The 25,842-nt window shown below is 39.0% G+C and overlaps 1 protein-coding gene across 10 annotated transcripts in view; it reads right to left on the reverse strand.

The window, feature by feature from the left end:
- Nucleotides 1-25,842, reverse strand: part of GRIP1 (glutamate receptor interacting protein 1) — a 606,928-nt gene that overhangs the window by 149,357 nt on the left and 431,729 nt on the right. For 8 of the 10 annotated variants that reach the window (XM_036492323.2, XM_058673303.1, XM_058673302.1 and 5 more), the window contains one exon: nt 21,224-21,304. The exons of the other annotated variants lie outside the window; for them this stretch is intronic. In XM_036492323.2, the coding sequence (XP_036348216.2) occupies nt 21,224-21,304 (81 nt within the window). The remainder of the gene's footprint in view (nt 1-21,223; nt 21,305-25,842) is intronic. 10 annotated transcript variants of the gene reach the window in all.

Here is a 25,842-nt window from a genome sequence, read left to right on the forward strand (position 1 = left end):
TGGGATCCCATATGGGCGCCGATTCTAATCCCGGCAGCTCCACTTCCCATCCAGCTCCCTGCTTGTGGCCTGGGAAAGCAGTCGAGGACGGCCCAAAGCTTTGGGACCCTGCACCCGCGTGGGAGACCTGGAAGAGGTTCCTGGTTCCTGGCATCGAATTGGCATGCACCGGCCCGTTGCAGCTCACTTGGGGAGTGAAACATCGGATGGAAGATCTTCCTCTCTGTCTCTCCTCTCTGTATATCCAGCTTTCTGATAACAATAAAAATCTTTAAAAAAAAAAAAAAAGAATTTTGTGATAGCAGCTATTACGTAAGAGTTCAAAGCATGTTAACTGCAGTGTTTTATCATCACTGTTATTATTTCAAATTTGGAAAATTCCAGATGTGCAAACTGCTAATCTTCTACTGTATTCTAATTTTTATGAGTCTAACACAAAAAAAGTGAGCAGTGGTATTTAACTGAAAAAGTCAAAGACTATTTTGCAGATCTAACGAAAGCACAGAATCTTGTACTTGAAAAATGCCAAGAGAATGCATACACCTCCCTGGGATCTATCAAACTACCCTATGAAACCATGTCTACGGAATCACATTTGAACATCATGACATTCAAAGAACGATATATGCTAAGACGACATACAATGTATGCATGTTAGGTATGAGTCATGGAATAGCAAAGGGCACCCACTTCTACCAGCCGTCTATTTCCACACAGTCATCTGATAATTTCAATTAAAGCCTGACTTAAGATATCATAAACAGGAAGTGGGTAACCTGGATGAAATTCCCTTTCTTTCTGGGCCCAACGCCTGACTGCAGGAAAGCGAAGGATCAGAAAAAGCACTAGGTGGGAGATGTAGTAATTTTACTTGCTTCAAGAGCCCCAGACATTTTTCCTTTGTGGAAACTCTCCATCTGTGAATTTTACTCATAAGTATTTTAATCACATTTTAAAAGTTGTTGACATAGCTGAAAACTAATTCCTCAAATTAAATGGAAGCAATTGGCACAGCTAAGTTTGAAATTATTCTGATCTTCAATGTTCCTTAGAGAAGCTAACTATGTACTTATAGCTACTTGTGGATGGTTTTCATCCTCAATTACTTTTGAGCACCCAAAACTGTCGGATTCTGTGTCGAGGCACTAGCATGTCAAAGACCTCTGCTTCTACCTTTCTGCAGTTTGTGTTCTAAACTCCAAAAGACAAATGACTTCAATACCACAACAAAGTATCCTAAGTCCACAGCATGGCCTAGGAGCACGAAAGACTAAAGGATGCTAAAAGCTCAACTTGTGACCCTGTAGATGTTTGTTTACTAGTTTATTGTCTTCTTTAGATCAAAGTACAAGTGGTATCATATTCTCCTAATAGCAGGAGAAATGGAGGCACCAAAGTTTCTTAGCAAATTAGTGTGTTCTTAATGGAAAGAAGTCTTTTATTTTTTGCTTGTTTTTTTGAATGTTTTTTTAAAGATTTATTTTTATTGGAAAGGCAGATCTACAGAGAGAAGGAGAAAAAAAGATCTTCCATCTACTGGTTCATTCCCCCAAGTAGCTGCAATGGTCGGAGCTAAGCTGATCCAAACCCAGGAACCTCCTCCAGGTTTCCCACATGTGTGCAGGGTCCCAAGACTTTGGGCCGTCCTCAACTGCTTTCCCAGGCTACAAGCAGCGAGAGCTGGGTGGGAAGTGGAGCAGCTGGAACATGAACTGGTGCCCATGTGGGATCCTAGCACATGCAAGGAGAAGACTTTACCTACTAGGCTACCACATCAGGCCCTTGAATGTCATGTTGTTGGGTTATCTTCTTATTCTGCTTAATTATTTAGAGGCAAAGTAACAAAGCTAGCAAGCTAAGAGAAGACTAATCAGATGTTCTGGCTAGGAGCTCAGCTGAAAGAGGATGGGAGATGTGTGTTGCCCAGTTGGAAGGGAAGCAAGGAAAACTCCGGAAGAGAAGGAAGATATTAGGTGGAGCTGCATTATAGCAAGTGAGAGTTCTTTATCAGTGAGTCAGCTTAGCATAGCTGGTGTGCAAGGCTGAGGCACTAAGCTCTTTGGGACCACTGCTTCAAAGGTAGCTGAGAGGACAATTTTGGGGTCCTGTTCTGTCAGAAAGGGAAACAGACTGAGAATAAGCCTCATAAGAAATCGGATTCATTAAGTCATCAGGGAAAAAGGGATTTAGAATTTTATTTGCTTGGCTTCTTTCTTCCAGGGATGCTCAAGTACCCGTATCTGGCAAGAGTTGAATAACTTGACATAGAAATGGTAAGGAAGACATTCTGAACATTTTTAAGATTATCCATCATCTCACAGATTTTACTTTTCAAAATGTTCTCAAGTCTGTTACCTAATTTAATCTTCAAAATAAATGTGTCAAAATAGTAACACTTCCATTTTATATGTTAGGGAGATGGAAACTTAAAGTTTAGGATCCTTTTGTTAAGCATAATTTGTATCTGTTTTAAGGAATTGAATGTCTCCTCACATAATTGAGTGCCACACATTTTTGAACTCATCCTAAAACAATGGCTAAATAGTGGACACAAGAATTTGTGAATGAAATCCAATTGAGAAAAGGGCTGAAAAACAAGGCTAGCCTGAGGAAGACTCCAGGTCACGACAGCAACCATAAATCAGACCTACCCATTTTGTAGGGATATCTACATGTCAGGGCCATGCATTTGACTTTCCCTTGTTTTATGAGACTTGATCCATTTTAAAAAATTGAAAAAGGAAGAGATGGAAAACCAATGGTGCAGTTATCACAAATAATCAAGAGGCAAGGCATCAAGGGAACCCTATGGAGACCATGGAGGAGTCCGGCAGCCTGCTGTGGGGAGTTTGAGTTTATTACAATCCTGCTGAGACCCACTGTGATTTAGAACTGGGGGAGGTTCTGCTGCCCACATCAGACACAGGGCACTTCCATCTAGTTTTGGCTTTTTCTGCTCTATCAAAGAGGGCATTCTGTTTTGGCTCTTCTCCTGGCCAAGTTTCTGCACTCCAAATGAGAAAAATCTATATATTCTTGTCCTGAAGAAGGTCTCCAATTAGTTGAGCAGCAAGGAAGTGAGCAAGGAAAACCAGTAACTACCAGCTTGCTTTAAGCTCCCTCTGTTGTATTAACACCTCAAACATTACACATAATGCTACCTGACTTATATACAGCTGTCTTCCAGATCCACTCTGCATTGAAAACGTTTTGGTTCTTTCCATCTGTGCTTTCATTTTTCCCTCCCCTCCATCCATCTACCCTTCATCCAACTCTCCAATGAGTTACTGACTAATTGGATAAATGCCAGACATACTGCCACCTAGCAATAACTGATACAGACACGGTTTCTGTTCCCAAGTAATTTCTAATAAGAAATACAGATTTAAAGCAATTAAAAATCATAACAATCTGATTACATTTGTTGGTAAAACAAAGGTTAAATAGGAATAGTCACTTGAAAAATATGAACAAATTCATTATGCTCTGCAAATCCAGCCATATTGCCTTGGCTAGTCACTAAACTCCCAGCAGTGCTTTAATCTTTGAACTGTAAAATTAGAGAACTGAACTCATGGTTTTAGAAATTAGTATTGGCTTTTTGAGTCTACTACATGTAAGGCGAACTGTTGCTTACAGCATAATATACTTAAAACATAATGTTTTCTTGTCACTAAGTATTTGTAAAAATTCGCACTTACTAAAGAACTCCGAGTACACACATAAAGGAAATGTCAGTTAAATGAATTGGTTCAGGATTCCCACAACTTCTGCACATTCACTTTTGGAAGCAAGAACATTAACGTCCACATGTTCTGTCTGCCACTGTCCTCCAGACCACCCAGAACACTGTATCCAACATTTACTAGAGAATGATGTATCACTGTCTCTTGGATATTCTTTCAAACTTCCAAGACTCATCTGGCAAATTTTGCCACATGAGTTTCCTACATATTATGGGACAGTGTTAAAAGAATGTCTCAGAAAACAATATAGACTTCTCCAATGATCCCTACTGGTTAATTACATGAAGCCAAAAGAAGATGTAGTTATTCATTCATATTACCAGGAATTACAACCAAGAGTATGTCCAGGTAATAATGATGACACCACAGATACTAAAGGTTTAAGAAATGTAAGATGCATAGCATCCCAATCTGTTATTAATATACGCATGTGTACGGATGAAGGGTGAGTGTGCCTTAGATAACTGAGGGTGCGTACGCTCCTTGAAAGACCACATTAGGGTCTGGCATGATAGCCTAGTGGCTAAAGTCCTTGCATTGCACACGCCAGGATCCCATATGGGTGCTGGTTCATATCCCGGTGGCCCTGCTTCCCATTCAGCTCCCTGCCTGTGACCTGGGACAGCAGTTGAGGATGGACCAAAGACTTGGGACCCTGTACCCATGTTGGAGACACAGAAGAGGCTCCAGGCTCCTGGCTTTGGATTAGTTCAGCTCCAGCTGTTGTGGCTGCTTGGGGAATGAATTAATGGACAGAAGATCTTCCTCTCTGTCTCTTCTCTTAATATATCTGACTTTACAATAAAAATTTAAAAAAAAGACTACACTGACTTGAAGTTCTTAAGGTACTGAAGGAAGATGGAGGCCAAGAAAGCATGTTCCTAAGTCTCTTGTTCTATCTCTAGATACTCTTGTCTGTTTTCTCTTTCTCAAGACAGAATTTTGAAAATAGGTTTCAATGACAAAAGAAAAAAGATTAACTGAACCTGCAAATAGAATTTGTTTCTATCTCTCCTCCTCTCTGTAAATCTGCCTTTCCAATTAAAATAAATCTTAAAAAAAAGGAAAATGAGAAGCAAATGTGCGTTCTCCTTATCTCTGGCCCTGGGATTCTGCAGGTGCACGAGATGTGCAGGTGCAGCACTGACGGACCAGTGTGAGACCTTCACTGGCAGGATCTCTTCCCAAGTCCTGACGAGGATTCCAGTGATGGACTCACACCATCAGATGGTTTTGTCAAATTGGAAAAACAGGTTTTTACATTTTTTATAAGCTTCAGGTTCCCACTGAAATCACAGATCTTCGATAATATAGCTTTTATAAGTTCTAAATTCTAATAGAAACTTGTGAATATTTCTTTCTAGTATTTTTTTTAATCAACAGCTCTATATTAAAAAAAAAGCTTTATTTCTTTGTAAGGTACAGAGACACAGAGACAGAAAGAGAGAGAGTTATTTCCCATCTGCTGGTTCACTCTCCAAATGACCACAGCAGTACCGAGCTCCTATTCAGGCGGCATGAATTGTGTCTCTGAGCCGTCACTTGCCGCCTCCTAGGCGGGACATCAACAGGAGCAGAACCAGAGGAGGAAGCAGGACTCAGACCCAGGCACTCAAACAGGGGATGCAAGCGACCCAAGTAGCACCGAATACCAAACCCATTGGTTTTTTTTTATTTCATTAATGTAAATACAAAACATTAAAATAAACTGTAGCTCAGGGAGATTGTGAAAGCCGCTTTCACAAATAGATAAAAGAATATTTGCTGATGTTTTATAGTTAGCAACCTACCAAACACTTATTTGGAAGCCCTCCAAGAATAACAACTTCGCATTTAAATTCTGGGGGAAAAATGCTTTGCTCAATATCTAGCTAAAAGGTTTCTCTTTTGTTTTGTTTTTGTTTAATCTTAATTTAATTCAGTGATGTATAGGGACACATAGTACACATTTTCCCCGTATCTGAAATCAGATATGTATTTCCTGAAAATATATTACTACTGTCTTCATTATTCCTATTGAATGCTTTCCTTCTGCAGATTCATTATGTGGCCTGAATACAGAGTCTACTCTTTTTTATCAAGCCTGAGCAGAAGAAAGGACAGTGTAGCTTTAAAAGTACAATGCCCTCTAATGCCTTTAAAATTCACCAAAGACTATCTCTCCAAGCCCACAAGAGCAATACAATAATTGCTTCTCCTACCTAGGTGAAAAAGGACATTATCTGTCAACTAAAGAAGTACAGAAGCAATTAACACCTTAATACCCCACTGGGAAATTGCTTGAATTAGAGAAATATCAGGAATGCTTCATGGTTACTGTGTTTCTAATATTTAGCCAGGAACATATATAACTCAAGGTGCACCTCAGTGCTTGTGTATATGGTTCATGAGCTACCTAGATCACAACTTCCAGAGCCTGAATGCAGAAAAAATATATGCAATTCTGAAACTGTCATGCGTGTCTAAAACCCACTTTTCAGACATGAGAAATGCATTTCTGGATTCTGTGTTGGCATCCATGGGAACTGTCGTATCAGTTTTTCTCCAGGGCTGGGCCACTCAAACAGAAAGTTTGATTTGACTGACCCTTCTATGCAACAATGCAGACGCCGGAGAAGAGAGGCATGAATCAGGTGGAAACCCTCCAATGTCAGCAGCAAGATTGAGAGAGCGAGCTTGGAAGTCCAGCTCCTCATTTCTCCTTACTACAGAGGACATTAGAAGTCCTTTTGAGTGCAGTTGTGGCACCCAAACATGATCAGGTTTTTCAAGAGACACAGAGAGCAATAAACAGGACCAGGACATACTTCGATTAGCAGAAGACAAACCTACAAATGCTGGTGAAGGTCAAATGTATTTCTTTCCTTCCCATGTGAATCTCAAGCTGGGCTATTCAACGAGGGACCAGAGCAGCAATTAGAATTTTCAAAGAAAGTCATGGAACAAGCTCCAGTTCCAATGTTCAAACAGTTGAAATCAAACAATAGGGGAAGAAAAGACAGCAAGCAAGAAGAAAAGCAGCAGTGACCCCAGAAAGACACAAGAGGTGGTTGAGAAGGAGGGTCGTTCTTGCCTGGTAGCTGATTAAAATAGCAGAGGATCCTGAAAGTCACCCAATTCAAAGCCTCTTCCCATTGGTCTTCTTTGCTAAGTGCATACAGCCACCATCTAGTGCGTGTGTGAGCAACTCCAGCCAGTAAGAGAAACTCATCCTGTCTTCTTCCCATGACTCCAGTGAATACGAACTAATACAGATGAAGCACTGGATATGTGGTAGGCCTATTAGGACGCTGCAGGCGCCTCCACCGTCTTTAAATCCTGTGATGCCTAATGCCCTTGCATTGTCTCCTCTACTTGAGTGTGGGCATGCCTTAAGATTTGAGTGTTAAGGTAGAATATGGAAAGTGCTCCAGATATTCATGTACCAAAGATGCAATGCTGCAATCCCAAACATTCTGGAGACTATCCATTCCTCATGGGCTTTGAGGGAGTAACATCCTTTGGCAAGGAAGTGAAGCCTTGAACCAAATTCTGCCAATAACCCGAGTAAACTTGGGAGCAGATCCCAGCAAAGTCTCAGATGAGACCCTAATAGAGACGACACATTGATCACAGCTTTGAGACCCTAAATACACCTAGCTAAACTGTGTCTGGAATTCTGATGCAAACAAACTATGAGACAATCAAGGCGTATTGGTTGAGCTGCTAAGTTTGTAGTATTGCTTCTATACAACAACAGGTAATACAGAAGCTTTCTGTGCATCAGCTCGTATGATACTCATTAGACTCTCATTTCACACAATAGGGAAACTGAAGCATGATAATTAAGCAACCAGCTTAATTTCACACAGTTGTAGTGGCAGAGCTTGTTCAAACAAGGCAGACTCATTCCAGACAATGTGTTCCCAACCAGTAAAATTTGTGCTTCTGAGAAAATTTCACTTGTTTTCAAATTTGAGTTCCTATAACTTATCTGATAGCACAAGCCAAGCTTCCAAATGCAAGCAGGTTGCAGACAAGCTGACCAGTAGGGTACAGCCTGAAATAGGGGCAGAACAATCAACTGGAGCTGTCTCCCGGTATTCACTGGCTAAACTAAATGCCCTCAGCCAGAAGTTGACACTGATGGTGATCTGGTATTTGAGTTCCAGTTCTTCCTCAAAGATCACAGACACCATGCTGATCTCTTCCCATGAGGCTTGAAATACTTGAACACATTGATCATTTTGTCTCACATCTTCTGTTTTCTACTTACTACGAGTGATGGCATGTTTTTATTGTTCATTCCTATTGTTTTTATTTTTCACATTGTTTTTATTGTTCACTCCTATTGATGGCCTATTTGACACATACGTAAGTACTGACAGTGTGGTGAATTGTACGCGGCATCATCTGGCAGAGACGCCTCCTTCTTTCCTACTTATTGTGTAGGCCTGGGTCCCCTGGGCTTTCCAAGATATGGTTCTGCCGGCTGTTCCAACCCACTGATACTCCTTCTGGTCTTTATAGTAATATTAAAAAAAAGATTTATTTTTTATTTTTATTGGAAAGGAAAATTTATAGAGAGAAGAGACAGAGAGAAAGATCATCTGTCTGCCGGTTCATTTCCCCAAGTATCCACAATGGCTGAAGCGGAATGGATCTGAAACCAGGAAACAGAATCTTCTTCTGAGTCTCCCACATGGGTGCAGGGTCCAAAGATTTTGGGTCATCTTCTACTGCTTTTTCAGGCTACCAGCAGGGAGTTGGATGGGAAGTGGAGCAGCCAGGACATGAACTGCTGTCCATATGAGATTCCAGCACATGCAAGGCAAGGATTTAGCTACTGAGCAATCATGCTGGATCCTGATCATTATAATATTTTTTAAAAATACAACATAGAGGAGTGAAGATGATATCTTGAGACTATTGTGTTTATCCCATTTCTACACTCCTGGGGAACAGTGGTTTTTCTACTTAGTACCTGAATTATTTATTTAGTGGAGGATTAAGTTTATATTACAAGGTAAACTGAAAATTAAAACAAAAAGAAAAGGAAGGAAAGAGAGTGAATAAGGAAGGAAAGATACATTTTAAAAACTATATACACAAACACGAAATATGTACAATTTTTACAAAAAAGCATGCAAAGCTTGAGGCATCCATTTACTCAATCCTCCGTCAATTCTCTCATTTCAGAGGAAACCTCTGGCAAATTTACACCTGGCCTTCTGTTTTCTTTTCACATTAACATTGATCTTAAGTTGTATTAAACAATTTAACTTGTTGTTTTCTTGCAGACTTTTCCATGATGTCATAGTTCTTGATTACAGATTACAGTTTTGTGCTGTTTTTTAGAATATAGAATGCTAATTTCTTTACCTATTTCTCTGTTGATGGGTATTTTAGGTTGTTTCAAATATTTCATTATTTTTGTATAGCCCAATCTCCTGACATTTTTATATCCAGCTCTGCCCACTTTCTTAGCCAACTGTATCCCAACTGACCACTTAGAGCTGATTAAAGGGTCTCTCAGTTCCCATTTATCAACTGTGAGTCATCAGATTTAGGGAGGGTCCTTTCTTGTCCCAAGTGCCATGTTTTCCACAGTCACCTGATGTTCTCTCCCAGAGACACTGAGTTATGACAGCAGTAGGTGCTTAGTGGCTACTCAGACTTTCCCCAAAGTATTTATTCACCAAAAGTTGATAATCACATCTTCTAAGTATACTTACATATTTCTGTATGTATGAGTACTACTTAAGATGTATTCCCAGAAATGTTGGCCAAAAACACAATTTGAAACACTGTACGGGTATGACCATTCAATCTTCTGAAAAATTTACATTCCTACCAACAATATAGGAGTGTTTCTTAGATTTCATATATTTTACTAGATTAAAATAACAAAATAAGCATTTTTAGTATTTATCATCTTAGTGTTTGCAAACTCCTGGGAAACAAAGGAGGAGTTCTTATAATTTTAGTTATAATCAGCTTCATCGAGCAGTTCCTGGATTTGCTATACTTCACTATGGACATCTTTATCATGCAAGAGCTTTAGGTAATAGGAGGTGTCAAAGCACATCTGGAAAACTCCTCCAGGTTTCCTAGTCAAGAGCAGAAAGAAAATGGGGAGAAGTTTACTGATTGTATAAGCTGGTATATAGTTACTTTTACCATCTAAATTGCTGACTCATCTCCTGTGGTTTCGAAGGAAAGCAATATTAAAATAGAAAGGATAGAATTTAAGATTAAAATAAGAAGCAACTTATGTGAATAGTACATAAAATGATATTAAAAGAATATCTTCGCTGAATGTAATATATTCAGGTTTCTAGAGTTAGACAAACGACTGCCTAGAGAACTGAAAGAATGTAGAGATGTGACCATAAAATGAAGATAAAAATGAAAGATATGCCAGAAGCCTGCAATGATTGAGCATCTCTATTTCTACAGTGAAGGACTCTGGAAACTCTAGCCCTCTGAGATATATCCTGGCAAAATTTCAGAAAGGCTTATTATGCTACTGAAGAATAAGGCATGTAAACCAACACCATAGATAAAAAATAATATACAATATGTCCAATCTTTCAGTATTTCAGTGGGATTTAGAAAGCTCTCTCATAATAACTGGTAGAGAGGCTGGAGTACTGTGAGTTAAGTTGGTTGCTATGAGGCTCACCAAGAATGGTACAGAAGGCTACAAACCAGTGTTCACGGTGAGACCAAGTTGCAGGACTCTGTCCCTGGTACTGCTATGCTCAACACTCTTTACACCTTTTGAGTTGTATTCAGAACTCAAAGATGAAAGATGGACTTGGGTAAGTTACATCTCTGTAAGTCTAAAATTCCTCCTCTGTAGCTATTCTGTGTTTGAACAAATAAGATTGGATTATTTCTGATACATTACACATTTCCAAGAATATTTTGCTCCTCAGATTTCATCAGTTGAATGTAACAGAAATAAATGTACAGAAAACCAAAGGGCATAATGCTGTCTGGTATTACATAGAGTGCCACGACTCACAGAAGGAAACCTAAGTTCCTTAAAGCAATTCAGAACATGGCCCAGAAGGTATAGTTGACAGCAAGTTCAATATACACAAACATCGTTACTTCAAAACACAATCACAATCTTTCACCAATTGATCAGGGGAGGTAATGATGTTCTTTTTCCCAATATCTTTAGGTCACAATTGAGCAAAGTGTTAGTTTTTAGCTGTCACATGCTAAAATGCACTGACAGATTGGAGAATGACAGAGTATGGGAGCCACGGCACGTAGGTCAAAAGTGAATAATGGAACTTGTTTTACCTGGTTTTAAACAACAACTCAGAAAAGAAGTGATGGGTGTATTCAAATATCTGAATGACTTATTTGTCGGTAGTTTAGAATGATGAAAAGAGCCAGTGATCAGTGGTTTAAGTGGGGAAACATCAGCTTACTGGTACATGGAATAGGCCGAGATATTAAAAAGTGACTTTTTTTTAAGAGAGTGAGTTTCTCATCTCTAAAAACATTGAATCAGAAATCAGATGTGGTGATTCCAATACTAAAAATAGAATACAGAAGAGAAGATGTGTGTATGTACATGCCAATGTGTGTATATGGAAGATTTAAGTGTTTATCAGAGAAGGAAGAGAGAAAGTACTGTGATGTCCACTCTATCACTCCACACTCCCAGTCTGTACAGATTGATATGATTATGAGATCCTAAGGTAGGTGATAAAAGGGAAATCTACAATTCCACAAACATGGAATACACAGTTATGAACCCTATTGGACAAAACTTCGTGGAAGATATTTCATGAAAAGGTGTTTTCTTGAGCTTGAGTGATTGTAACCTTAAATTAGGTCTAGAATTTAGAAAAGCTGTGCAGAACTGGGAAAATCTAAGTCTAAGTAAAACAATATTTTGTGCACTCTTCAAGATAGAAAGTAGAAAACTATAGGACTAATATCGGTGGAAATGGGATATGACATAAGGTGATATCATGGGGCAGCAATATTTGAAGGTTACAGTTATTTTAGGCCTTTTTGATTGAGGAAGTAGGACTTCTAAGGAACAAAAGGTTTTATCTACCTCTGGATATACTAAGTTCTCCCAGTCTGAAATGGGATTTTCTCCTCCCTCTATCAGCCTTTGACAGTCTTTTCCATTTCCTTCTCTCTGTGGAAGACCTCACTGTCAATTTCCCCAAGGAAGGACAGCAGTCAGGAGAGGACTCCCATGTCTTCCCAGCAGGAACTCTACCACCCTTCTTGCCTTTGTGCTCAGTTACTCCACCTTGAGTCTGTGGGCCCATCAGCCTCTTGCTGGGTGTCCTCCCCAACCCCTTTCGTACAGATTCAGTCCCAGTTAATCAACCTTTCTACATACCTTCTTTCCCCAATCTCCTCCCCAGCCACGGGTGCCCACTCTGAACTTCTCTAGAGTTGACATTTTCCGACATATAAGAGGAAACCTGAGAGCAAAAGCCATTGAGCAGGCTGAGATGAGAACAGGGCTTGTGCAGAAAGAGAACAGACAATGCCTTCAAACAGTTTCTCTGCACTTGCTGAATCATCTTTTGCCAGATCGTTGCATGATTCACCTCTCATTTCAGGCTCAACTCAAACGTCACTGCCCCATAGAGGACATTTTTAATGTTCTCTTCAAATACAGGGCCAGAGTCTTTACACTCTTCTACTTTCCATTGATTTCACTAGTTTATTCCACCATGTTCCAACTTCAAATAGTAGAAGGTGCTTCTAGTAGTAGCAGGTGCTGTGTAACTATACGTTGATTAGCTGTATCAGGGTGGCTAGTGGAACTGGAGAGAAACTTCTAGTTATACTAGATTTAGGAAGCTAGAAAATGGCTGACTGGAGACCAGAGGAGCATCTCTGTGAGGCATCCATCTGCAAGTGGAACGCAGTACATATACAGTGGTTTACATCCGAAGCAGCAGACAAAAGTGACATGATATAATCAGACTCCTGTAGAGAACAGAGATTTCCCTGGGTTTATAAGGCATCTCTATTCAAATTCTGAAGGGGAAATATTTACAACATTTGTTTAATACCTACCTTGGACATAGTTTCAAGAAAGATGTAGGATTATCTCACTGAAAATAATACAGATATATGTTTATTTATAGTCACCTTGCTTGGGGTCATGTGTTACTGACTCTAATGAGGGAGATTCTATTTCTGTCCAGTGTTTTCCAGAAGCCTCCCTGCAAGTTCAAGTATTCTGCTCCAGAATGTTGGGGCTTATTTCATGTTTGTTCAGTGTTATTTTAAGGTGGCGGATTAGGTCGTGCATTCTAAAAGAGAAGCACAGTATTCATTTATGGTATTACCGGTATTAAAACAAGTATTTCAGTGCCTGTTTGTGGAATGTTGAATTTTTCTTGAATTGGAAGTGCAGAGGTTGTAAATGTATGAAATGAGTAAGAACCCAGCCCCACGTCCTGCTGCTCCACCTCCTTGGTCCTTCCCACCTCTTGGTTACTTAGCCAAGTGATAACCCTAAGCTGTTGTTAAATAACTCATCTCCAATCAGAGACACCTGTCAGTGTGAACTGACATGATTTCTGGGTCTCAGGCAGAGGCTAAGTATCTTATGGATACTTCTGCACAGGGGCTCACCTGGTCTCTGGAAGTCAACTTTGAGAAATCACGCTCAGTAACAACTCTCTTCACAGCCTCACCCTTCTCTTACCCTTAAGACTATGGTGAAATTTCATATTTACCTAGAATTTATTCAAGTTCCTCTATTTTCTAGACCTGTGACCTTGAACAAGAGACTTTAGCTCTCAAGACTTTCGTTTGTTTGTCTCTAAGAGAAAAAAAAGCCATTTCCTTGGTGATATTGAGATAAATAAGACAATATTTACGAAAACTTAGAATGCCACCACGACTAGTGTGACCAGTGCATTTATGATTAGCTGCAGCTACACCCCCTGCTCATCACCGGGCTGTGATCATGTCATTCTTTTAGCTTCCTACAACCAGGGAATAACAAGTTCTTTCTCTTATTAGTTTTTTTTTGTCTTTTATTTCTTTCACCATTAGACCAAATGCCTTCTATTTCCACTTCACTGACTTGTTTCTACACTATAAATCAACAACTATTTATTGATGGAGCAATAAAGTATGTGTTATGGGATTCTCCATATCATTTATCTGAGGAAAAAAATTCCCATTCAACTCATTTTTTCCAAAAATGTATAAATAATAATAGATGCCAGATGATTTGAGAGGACATACATTTTAAAAAACAATTTTCAGAAAAATATAATTAACAGGGCTGGCACAGTGTCATATTGGACTAATCCTTCACCTGTTATTCCAGCATCCCAAATGGGGACCAGTTGTATCCCAGATGCTCTACTTCTTATCCAACTCTGTGCTTAGGAGCTGTGAAAGCAGCAGAAGATAGCCTAGGTCCTTGGGTCCCTGCCCCCGTGTGGGACCCCTGGAAAATTCTGGCTCCCAGTTTCAGACTGGCTCAACTCTGACCATTGTGGCCAATTAGGGAGTGAACCAGTTATTGGAAGATCTTTCTCTCTGTCTCCCTCCCCTCTGTGTAATTCTGGCTTTCAAGAAAAATAAACTTTAAAAAGAAAAAACTTAATTAACATCAACTCATAAGTTTAGGATAAAGCTAAGAAAAATAAATTAATTCAAATTTGCTTAAAGTCATATTAACTAAAGTATAAAGGAATCTAAATATATATATATGTAACAAAAATCATGACATGACAAATGAATGAAGTATAGGCACCTGTTCTGAGTCATGTAAGGCTGACAGACGAAATAAGAGCATTCAAGACACCACTGCTCAGTGGTTAACCACACTGAGGTGCTTCTTCCCTTCTCCAAGGCCAGTTGAGCAAAACAACTTTCATCAGCCTGATTCTGCAGTCATCTACTTTTGAAATCTTGGACCAAAGAGCTTCCTAACCTGGAGAGTAGATGAAACTGATTATCTCTGGTGCAAAGGCAGTGCAGGGAAGACGGTTTCCTTGCAAGTCATGTCAAGTATCCTCAAGTCTTTGTCTAACACTGGGAACATGTGTTGTCGGAATCAGACTCATTTCTTCGGATCACTGTGTGGACCTGGAGCATGACATTCCCCAAGTGTCAGCCCTGCAACACAGGTGTCCCAAGAAATGTCAGGGCACCATCCTAAGTCACCACAAATTTTCTTCCCCTAAATGGCTTGCTGGAAGAACTGCTGCCTAAAAATCACCTCTTGCATATCCCTTTATTATATTTCAGTCATGTTTAGTAGGGCATGAGAGCAGCTCAAACATAACGGACCATCATTTCGGTGAATCACTAATGAAAGCCACAGTACTGAACACAAATCAAACCACTAGTTTTCCCTAGTGCTATCTGAGGAGACCTCAGTATGTATCCCAGTCACATAGCAAACTGGATTAATTCTCTAGGGGAGATCTTCAATGTGTACCACACTGCCATAATAAGGAATTAGCTCTACTTTGCATAGCACTATTAATAGATGCCTCCTCTTTTTTAAAAAAAAGATTTATTTTTATTGGAAAGTCAGATATACAAAGAGGAGAGACAGAGAGGGAGATCTTTCACCTGTTGATTCATTCCAAGTGACCGCAATGGTAGGAAATGAGCTGATTCGAAGCCAGGAGCCAGGAGCCAGGAGCCAGGAACCTCCTCCAGGCCTCCCCACATTGGTGCAGCGTCCTAAGGCTTTGGGCCGTCCTCGACTGCTTTTCCAGGCCACAAGCAGGGAGCTGGATGGGAAGTGGGGCCATTGGGATTAGGACCAGTGCCTACATGGGATACTGATGCATTCAAGGTGAGGACTTTAGCCGCTAGGCTACTGCGCCAGGCCCAAGATACCTCCTTTTTTGAAGCCCCCTTTTATAGCTTACATTTGAACTTATCCTTCTGCTGGTCAATTTTATTGCTAAATGTTGTTCAATCTTTTTCTTCAAGTATTATAGGACAGCCTGGGTATTTTGTTCTCAAATAGAAACAAATGAGGCTAGGAGGAGATTTCCGCCCTGTAGAAGTTTCCAGCTTCTATTTGACCCACTAATCTTGGACAGCAGAGATCTTCCTCAGGAATGTCATATTCTGTATTGCCTGGATACAGAATACCGTAAGTCAAAACATGTGTGGGGATGCAAGCTTTTTCAGAAGGAATATATACAGTCCGTGAAGTCATGGACAAATTGCCTGGTGATTTCTGCCTAGCCACTCGTTTGATGTCTTGATTGAAATCTAATGATTGATAAACCCCATGCTATGTACTGGAGTTATAGTAATGAACACAACAACAAAACCTACAGTACCTGTCTTCATGTAGCTTACACTTGATATAAATATGGAGAAAGAAAAAAAGAAATACTTGTATCAACCGACTTGGCATAGTAACAAGTAACCAGGGGGAAGAACACAAGGAGAGGGCAAAGCCTAAGACAGACACACAGCCATACAAATAATGCTGACAGTCTGAGCTGAGAAACTGATCTGTACAGAAGTGATGGGATTTCACTATTTTTTAAATATTTAGAAACTCTAACAATGGGAAACACCATTGCTTTGGATTTTCTTTATGCTGACTGTGAGGGATTTGGTAGCATACACAGTAGTCCTTAGCCACAAGATCTCCACTTTGGCCAAGTTACATACCTATAAAGACGCCTGCCAGCCAGCCTGTAGCATAGGTGTTTGTCTATATTTCCCCACTGGTTAGATCTTCATTAATAGCTGAGTCTGACTTAACTACTTCGCAGCATCCATAACGCTCGTCTTTGTATGACATTTCATACTTGGTGGGTTCCACTGAACTTGATTTCCCATCACTGACATTCTTTTTTTTTTTTTTTTTTTTTTGTTTTTTGGAGAGACTCAATGATGGGAACTTAACAGGGGAAGCAGAACAGGTCAGAAAATCAGAGTAGCTGCCCATCACACATCTGAACAGCAGCACAGCTAAAAAAAAGTCCTAGTGCAAAAGTCACACCACATATCTGCTGTCATAATGAAAATTTAGACCAATGAAGCATCAAATTGTGCATCATAAAGACAAGGAAATGCTGAATAGAGAGTGAAGGACCTTCAAATTTTCTGCCCTTTCCCCTTAATTCAAGGTCACCAGCCTCTTCATGGCTGTCAAGGGTACACTATTAATTTTCAGACTGATTTTCCAGTACAGGCTGATCAATCCTGAATGTACTTTAAGTAGATTGACTCCCATACTTTGGGCTACTGGATATTTTCAAACTCTTAGCTAAATATATATATATATGTTTTGCTACTAACATCAGCACATGATGATCACATTGATGATCTGGAAGGAAGAAAATTCTACAAGAAAACTGCATGACTTTATTCTGGATACAGATTTGATATAATTTTCCTGAATACACCAAAGTTTGGAAATTCAATAGCTATGAGTTTTACACATTGTCCTACATTTTTCGCCTAGTCAGAATTTTTGGTCAAGACTAACATAAGCAAAGAAAGATATCCAGTATGGAAAGAAAGATAAGTCAAGGAGTTAATAATATTGACTCCCAGCTTTGAGGCTTAATGTTCTATTCTGTCCTCTTCACAAACATTAGACAGTTATGATTAAATGCCTCATCTGTAAGAGGGCAAAGTCACATATTACCATTAAATCTGTCAAGCCAGATTTCCTCTAATAATTTGAACAAACACTTCAAGGGGACAAACTACATTCCACTAGGTAAACCGCCAAACAAAGGAGACCGAGGTCAACAGATTTTTCTAAATGGGTATAAATATGTGGCAGGATCTATTAGTTCAAAATATCTTTTCACTTAGATTTCATCTTATGTTTAAAACTGGGCAGGAGTAAAATTGAACACAGAGATCCTTAATATTTTAATCACATGAAGAATTAGGGAAATTTCTGTTATTTTTCTACTATCTTCATCATTAAAAAATTTACAGGAAAAAAATTTACAGGAGCATATGAAAGTCTACATGTCTTTTTTAATTTTACATTTTATGCCATGATAGACATGATTAAAATGACAGGCTCCCAAATAACATTAATAATGCATTTCCCCTTCATCCAAACCAAATGCATTTTGTTCCTAAGATATGTTTAATCCATTTCCTTTTTTCCTTTTTTTGGAAGAGAAAAGGAGTGGGGATGAAAGGATTTAAAGGTAGATCTGGCATTAATGAAAGACACATATTTGACTTATGATTATAAAATAATCACTGTAGTAATTTCAAATTTAAACAGTGGTACTGAATTTAGAAATGAATGAAAAACAAATCATGCTTCTGCTACATTCAATACTCCTAATGGATAAACTTGTTAAAAACTACTGCTTGTCAGGCTACAAAAATGTTTTTGGAGCTCATGGTAAGAATCTCACCTATGTATAAAGTTTAAACAACACCAGATCTACATTTATAGAATCATTTATAAGATTTAAATAGAGAAGTTTTTCATTCCTCTATTCCTCCCCTACAGTCCTAACTAATTCATCAATAAAAGTATTCACACAAATGTTCAATTTCAGTCACTACTGTTGGATCCTTTTGAGTAGAGCTATGGGGAGATGTGGATGAGTGTCCTTGTGCTGGCTCACTCCCCACAGGAAGTAGTGTGCTTAATGGTCCAGGGGCTGGATCTGTCTGAGAAGGTCAGGGACTGGGAGGGTGGAAATTCAGCATTTTGGTTAGGATTCTGATTCTAGGATGCCCATATTTCAGATCAGAATGTCTTGGTTTGAGTTCCAGTTCTGTTCCTGTTTCTGGCTTCCCACCACTGCAGATCCTGGGAAGCAGGGTTGACTGCTGAAGCAGCTAGGAGACCTGGAAAGGGCTCTGGGCTCCTGGCCTCAGCTTGACCCAGGCTTGGCTGTTGTGGCATTTGTGGAGTGAATCTGTGGACACTAGCTCCTCTGTCTCTTTCTCTCTTCCTATTTCTCAAATAAATACAATTTTAAATGTAAGATCAAGGGGTGCTAACTTGAACTATGGTTATACAACAAGGTGGAGGAACCCACCATGGGGGGAGGGTGGGGGGGAGAATCCCAGATTCTATGTAATTACAACACAATGTAATTAATGAATAAATTTCTTAAAAAAATTAATTAATTAAAAAAAAGATCAAGGGGTGCTAAAGGAATAGAGCTGTCTACAAGCTTTCTTTTCTGTGGTGTGCTTTTCCGTGATTGCATCTTTCCTTACTACCAGTGCAGAGCTAATATCTTGATGGAGGTAAGATTGGGACATGGGCACAGGAGAAAGAGACCAAGGCTATAAAATCACAATTAGCTCTTAAAATTCTATGTGTTCTACTGAGTTGAGCAAGTCCACCAGGAGACAACTGCAGGATTTCTCAGCTGAAACTCCCAGTAAATAACTGGGGAGAGCATGCCTTTCCATGTCCTTCTCTGTGCATCGGCTGACTGCTTGTGAACTTCATTGGGACGAAGGTGGACATGGCAGCTGACCTGTCAAAGCTGCTCAGTGGTGAATTAGATTTGTGTAAGTATGTCCTGTCCTAAGGTCTGGGGGAAACACTTCCTTCTTTTTTGTTAAAAAAGAATTGAGTACATTGAAGCAAGAGGAAACATCAGAACCTCAAAGAGTTACTGACATTTTGGGAAGCTGTTTCCAAGAAGCTCACTAATTTTATCCTTATTATAGTAGCATGGTCTTTTGAACCTTCTGGCTGGTGTACCCTGTTTTCTTGGACTATTCTAAATAACTTAGAAGCCTTTGAAGATCTCTGAACCTTCCAGACCTTATAAAAGATGAAAACAAAACAAAAAAAAATCCAAATGGTTTGTTGCTGGTTGAATTCTAGAGAAACAATGTATGCAATCTACAAAACTGTTCGTGAGTCCATGAGTCCAGTGGTTTAAATTTGACACACAAACAGAAAAATTCTGTGAGGAATCACTTGTATATCACAAACTAAGAATTAGGATGAACTGATTCTGTGACCCTAACAAGTTACATAAAAATACTATTTAATGCCTTTCACAAAGAGTCTAACCCTCAAAGATATGCTGCCATTTAGGATGTGACATTGCAGAACCCACGAAAAGAAAATATTGATAATAGTGTGTAGGTCTAAAATCACAGAAAGCAGCAAAGCTGGAGGGCATTATTTTGCCTCTTTTCAACAAAGAATATTGAGCATCAGCTGCTACAGAGAAGCCAAGAAAAGTTGGCAGACAACTGACACACTTCAACTTTAATCTTTGGGAACTTTCTTAATGTTGGCAAGGAGAAAGCAGAGAATATAATCCATAGTTGACAGCAAGTGTTTTTTCTGAATGTGCCTGGCACTAAGAATGACCTTTTAGGGGATGGAAAAAGAGGCTCTCACACTGAATGAAGCCCTCTAACTACAGGGTTTAAGTGAATTTAGCACCTTCAAGGCACAAAAATAAAGATGTATAACATATTCATATATCATCTGTAAGCCATGTATTTTTCATAATCTAAAACTTCAGGATAAGAATAAAAATAACCACACATAATTCTTATACAAATAAATAATCATGAAAAGTGCTGTTCAAAAGGGTTGCTCAAAAAATGAACTCATCTTGCTCTTTATTCAAATGGAAAATTCTCATGCGCACTGAAAGATTTGCCAAATCATTCAACTCAATGTCAGAAACACTATTCTATTTCTCCAGAATTGATAAAAAAGTACTGTATTGTAAAATCCTATAGTCATGCTTTATCTGCATAGATTGCCTGTTTAAAATGTATAAACACACTATTTTTCTAAGAACGTATTAACACATTTAATCCATTTTAATGCATAATTGCTTCTATAAAGGACTTTCCCATGAATTACCTGGCTCAGATAAAGCTTTGAATTTTCATTCCCTTTAATTTGAGAAGCTACATGCTTTTGTGTCATTCTTAAGATCAAAGCTTGCAAACATTGAAGTTTTAGGGCATAGGCATTTTAAAGTATTTCTTCAAAATGTTTTGCTGAAGAAGCATGGATACCATTTATTATATTAAGGATTCAATTCAGATTTTCTAAGGAAGCAGAAGTCTCAGAAATTTATAAGAGTAGTTTATTGAAAGCAAACCAAGTTCAAAGAGATGGGAAGAAATGTGTAAGTTTTATTCAGCATGCATGATCTGCTACTGCAATTTTGAACTCTTCTGTTTTGCCAACTACGTCTAAGCAAAGAAATAGAGGCTGCTGTGAAAGTCACCCTCTGAAAACAGAAGTGAGAGCAAGTACATGGATAAGAGCTGATATAGACTCAAGTCTTATTACAAAAGATTTTACAATGATGGATTCTGAGATGAATTCACATATGCTGGCAAGATTTTCTCAAGTTTAGCTTTTGTGATTATTGTTCAAACAACTGGTGTAAAATGCAGTCCACGTTGTAGGAAATAACATGAATTTTATTACCAAGTGGGAATTAGTTCAGATCACCAAATAATAGGATTCAAAAGTAAAACAGCCGAAAAATCCAATGGTCTGGTCTAACCTGGGATGCTCTGTCTCCTCACAGCCAACGCTCCATCAGGCGGCTTTGTCTGGCTGGCGGATTTAGTGTAGGGACTCTCATCTGCAAAGGTACAATGAAGGGTTTGGTTAATTTTCATCCAGTTTCCAGTGCAGTGAAGATCTTCAGTGGGTTGCAATCCTTCTGCCAGAAAGAGGTGATATGGTGCAGTAGAAAGAGTTGGGAGATCTGAGTCCTAACCTTGAGTTAGCTATGGACAAGTCTTTCAAAATGCTTTGAACATCAGCTTGATGTCCTCTGTGAAAGGAATAAAATGCTACCCCTTAGGGTTGTTGGGATCAGAAGCTGGCATGCATGTGAAGACATTTATCAAATGGCTAAGAAGTAGGCAAATAAGTATTTTCTTGTCACCTACATTCTTTGATAAATGAATATCAATGAACATTTGTAATAGAAGGCCAATGACAGAATAAAATGGTTTACTTGGTATTAAGAACAATCAGGTGGAGGAACAAAGGGAATAAAAACAAATTAGTATTTCACATAAGCAGATGACAGAGTATTAGTATTGTGGAATAAAGACAACAGAGTTAGTAGCCTCTTCCAAAAGTGCCCTCCAATGCTAAGCAGAGGAGTAACGATGTTCAGAAATAAGACCGGAAGGCGAGACTGAGAATAAGAAAGGAATGACAGCTTGGCAAATGATGGATACTGCCATGAATTGATTTGAACTCTTGCACAAAGAGGTAAAAATAACTCACAGAACCACAAAAGGAGCAACTGAAATGACAGAAGGTATGAAGCTGGGCGTAGCGGTGAGTCCTAGGGGAGAAGCTGAACGACCGATGACACTTGGTGCCCAGGTCACAGAGGTGACGGCCCATCAAATCCTAGGTGATTTTTTTTTAAACTTGGAAAAGGATTTAATTTGATGTGGAATACAAGAGTAGTAATGTGAGATTCTAAAATTAGGGTTAAATTACAAAGCAATACTTCTTCCAAGTTTGGATAGGGGGTGTTTGCCTGAATTAAAACAGATATATGAGTAAGAACCTTAGGTCAAGAATAAGATGTTTATGACCTGAGTGAACATAATGTAAAACAGTTATCAGCATACCGAAACAAGTTGATGACTCAAATATCACTTCATGCTATATAAAAGGGTGTGTGATGTTGTTTTAACAGGAAATCATTAAACATCCACATTGTGCCTGGCAAACTATTAAAGATAACAAGCATTCAATTCAGCAACAAGGCTTTATCATTTGAGCACATTAATTCTCCCAACCAAGCTGCTTGTGTTTCAAAATGGAGAAACCAATTTCTTCTCTAGGATACACTTCTTGTTGAAAGGATTTTTGATTCCTTCTTTTTTTTTATTGTTGATTACATAGCATTATGTGACACAGTTTTATAGGCACTGGGATTCCCTCCCCCCTCCCCCAACCTCTCCATGGTGGATTCCTCCACCTTGTTGCATTACCACAATTCTATTTCAGTTGAGATTCTTTCATTGCAAGCATCTACCAAGCATAAAGTCCAGCATCTTATTGTCCAGATAAGTTCAACAATTTCTTGGGGAGACCATCTCTGGTCTGAAGGTAGAGCTGGCAGAGTATCATCCCGATCAGTTAAAAGCCCCGACATTACATCAGTAACAATTTATAATGTTATGGAATTGGTTGACATGGTATTGAGTAACCGATATGTTAAAAGAGAAAAAAGAAAAAAAAAAAGAATGCAAGTTCTTTACCACATTCTGTGATTTCTACATTGACATTTCAATTATTAGTTTCTATACAACCGAGTGCTATACACCTTAAAATGGCTATAGATTACTATTCAGCTGTCTCATGTCTACTTTGACTTCAGTATTCAGCAGTATTTGCTGTAAACCAAAACTAACTTTAAACGGAAATAACGCCATCACCTTTACAGTTCTTTTGTCACACAATTCTTTAAATTCTTCCAACCACAAAGAATAACCATCAACTTTCATTTACTAACACAATCAACATCAACCTTGTTTTTGAGTAGCTTACTCTGCCTTCATGCATACACAATTTCAAATATAATCTAAAACCATGAAACAGAACACAGGCATACCCTGCAAAAAGTCTCCACTGTCCATTCATTCACACGTCACTGCTTGATATTTCTCAGAGTTAATCTAAGAATCAGGAAAAGCACATCATGTCTATCCTATGAAAAATACTTTCAATATGTTGAAAACTAAGCTTATTTGTATTATTTCTTCAAAGAGATTTCTTTCATTATCCCAAACATTAAACTGTATATTTATAAGTACAGAGAACTGAGTCAGGTGATACAGATAGCAACAACCAGGTGTGGGGGTAACATCTTGGGAATCTATAAGTTTTCTACAGTTTTCCATTTGTTAAGAGTCCATCCAATTATAGTCTTGTGTTGAAACTAGTGTTGGTTTTTTTTTTTTTAAGATTTTATTTTTATTGGAAAGGCAGATACACAGAGAAGAAGATAACAAAGAGCAAGATCTTCTATCTGCTGGTTCACTCCAACAAATGGCCACAAGGGCTGGAGCTGAGTTGATCTGAAGTCAGGAATCAAAAACTTATTCCAGGTTTCCCACCTGGATAGACGCAGGGTCCTAAGAATATGGGCCATCCTCAACTGCTTTTCCAGGCCACAACAGGGAGCCTGATGGGAAGTGGGGCAGCAGGGAAAAGAACCCATGCCCATATTGGATCCTGGCACATGCAAAGTGAGGACTTTAGCCACTAGGCTGCTGCATGCACTGTGCCCTGTGTTGGGTTTTCTTAAAGGACAATAAAAATTCGCCCAGGAGACACTGGGATTATTTGTACTTAAGCTTCATTTAAGGGTCCAATTCTTCAGATATTTTCCTAGTCTGTATTACAGGAATAGTTAGCCCTGGTAAAAAGGTTTCCTCATTTATATTTGAAAGCAGTTTCCTTGATTTAGAGCCTATGCAGTCTGGTGCTGCACATTCTTAAAAGGTTGAAACTGAATTATAGATGGCTACCTGGCCAGCATCTACATCGCAATATTCCCCATCACTAACCTCACTGCCAGTGAGTGTCCTTGCTGAGAAGGCAAAAATTCTTGGTTAAAGAAAAGACTGAAGTTTAATATTATCTAAGAATAACCTGCCAAAGCAAATCAGAGTGAAAGCAAAAATTTATAATGGCAATGAAACAGGAGCTTGGCAACATTTATCATGGGAGTTAAGGTGATTACAGCAACAGACTGACAAGGCACTGTTTAGCCTTTGGCTTTTAGGAAACTTTTTCTAAGACTCTTTATTTAAAACATATAAAAGGTATCCAGTACTATGGACATTAACTCCCTTGATATGAGTTACTCTAACTCTTGTTTCAAACTTTAAAAATAGAAATGAAGCCAAGATATTGCATGAATCAGTGATCAATAGCCCCCTTGCAGGATCTTAAAGGGAAAAATATATACAAAGTCCATTTTTAATCTTTCGATACAGTGTTGTGAAGAGTTCTTGAAGCTTCTACTGTGGTCTTCTCATGTCCCTTAGTGGGGATTTGTAGATATAGTCTAGCCTGTCATGCTTATCAAAGACAATTAAGATTATTCAATTTTATAGTTGAGACTGGAGCCCAGAAATATAAATTCATGGAGTGACACACAGTTAAACTGAACGTATACTTAATTTCTTATATTCTTATCTCCAAACTCATTCCTGTTTATCTTATTGATTCTTGGATACACAAAGATTTCACAGGTCATTTGGTCCATTTTTGCTGCAGCATACAAGTTAGTCAATGCACACACCATACAGGCCAATCAATGCCTATAGAGAAGCAATGTAACAAATCTTCATAGATAAATCTTTCTGTGTTTCCACAAATAAAATTTCACCCATGCTCCACATATTTGATTACAATCAAAGAGCACTCAGAAATGGTACAAAAGGGCCCTGCACGGTAGCCTAGTGGCTGAAGTCCTCGCCTTGCACACACCGGGATCCCATACGGGTGCCAGTTTGTGTCTTGGCTGCTCCATTTCCCTACTAGCTCCATGCTTGTGGCCTGGGAAAGTGGTGGAGAAAGGCCCAAAACCTTGGGACCCTGTGCCTGGGTGGGATACCCGGAAGGGGCTTCTGGTTTCAGATCAGCTCAGCTCTAGCCATTGTGGGCACTTGGGGAGTGAGCCAGTGGACAAAAGATCTTTCTGTATCTCCTTCTCTTTGCGTACCGGTCTTTCTGTAAAAATAAATAAATCTTTACCAAAAGAAATTATATGAAATGTAAGTTATCTCAGTTCATTTACAAAATTATTTGTGAGAAAAAGAAGAGACAGAGAAAGTGAGACCCCCCCAACCCCGCCCTCCCTGATTCACTCCTCAAATGCCTACAGAGGCTGAGTCAGGGTCAGGCTGAGGCTCAGGAGCTGGAAACTCACTCCAGGTTCCTCAACTGAGTGTCCAGAATCCAACTACTCGATTGATCAGTACTGATTCTAGGACCTTCATTAGCTGGAAACTGCAACTGGGATTTGAAGCAGGAGTTGATATAGGTAGTCCAAACTAGGATGTGGGGATTTAAAACACTATGCCAAAACCAAGAAAAATCATGAAAAAAATCAGCCATTCTAAGCTTTCAGCTAAA

Source organism: Ochotona princeps, chromosome 15, assembly GCF_030435755.1.
Source record: "Ochotona princeps isolate mOchPri1 chromosome 15, mOchPri1.hap1, whole genome shotgun sequence".
NCBI lineage: Eukaryota > Metazoa > Chordata > Mammalia > Lagomorpha > Ochotonidae > Ochotona > Ochotona princeps.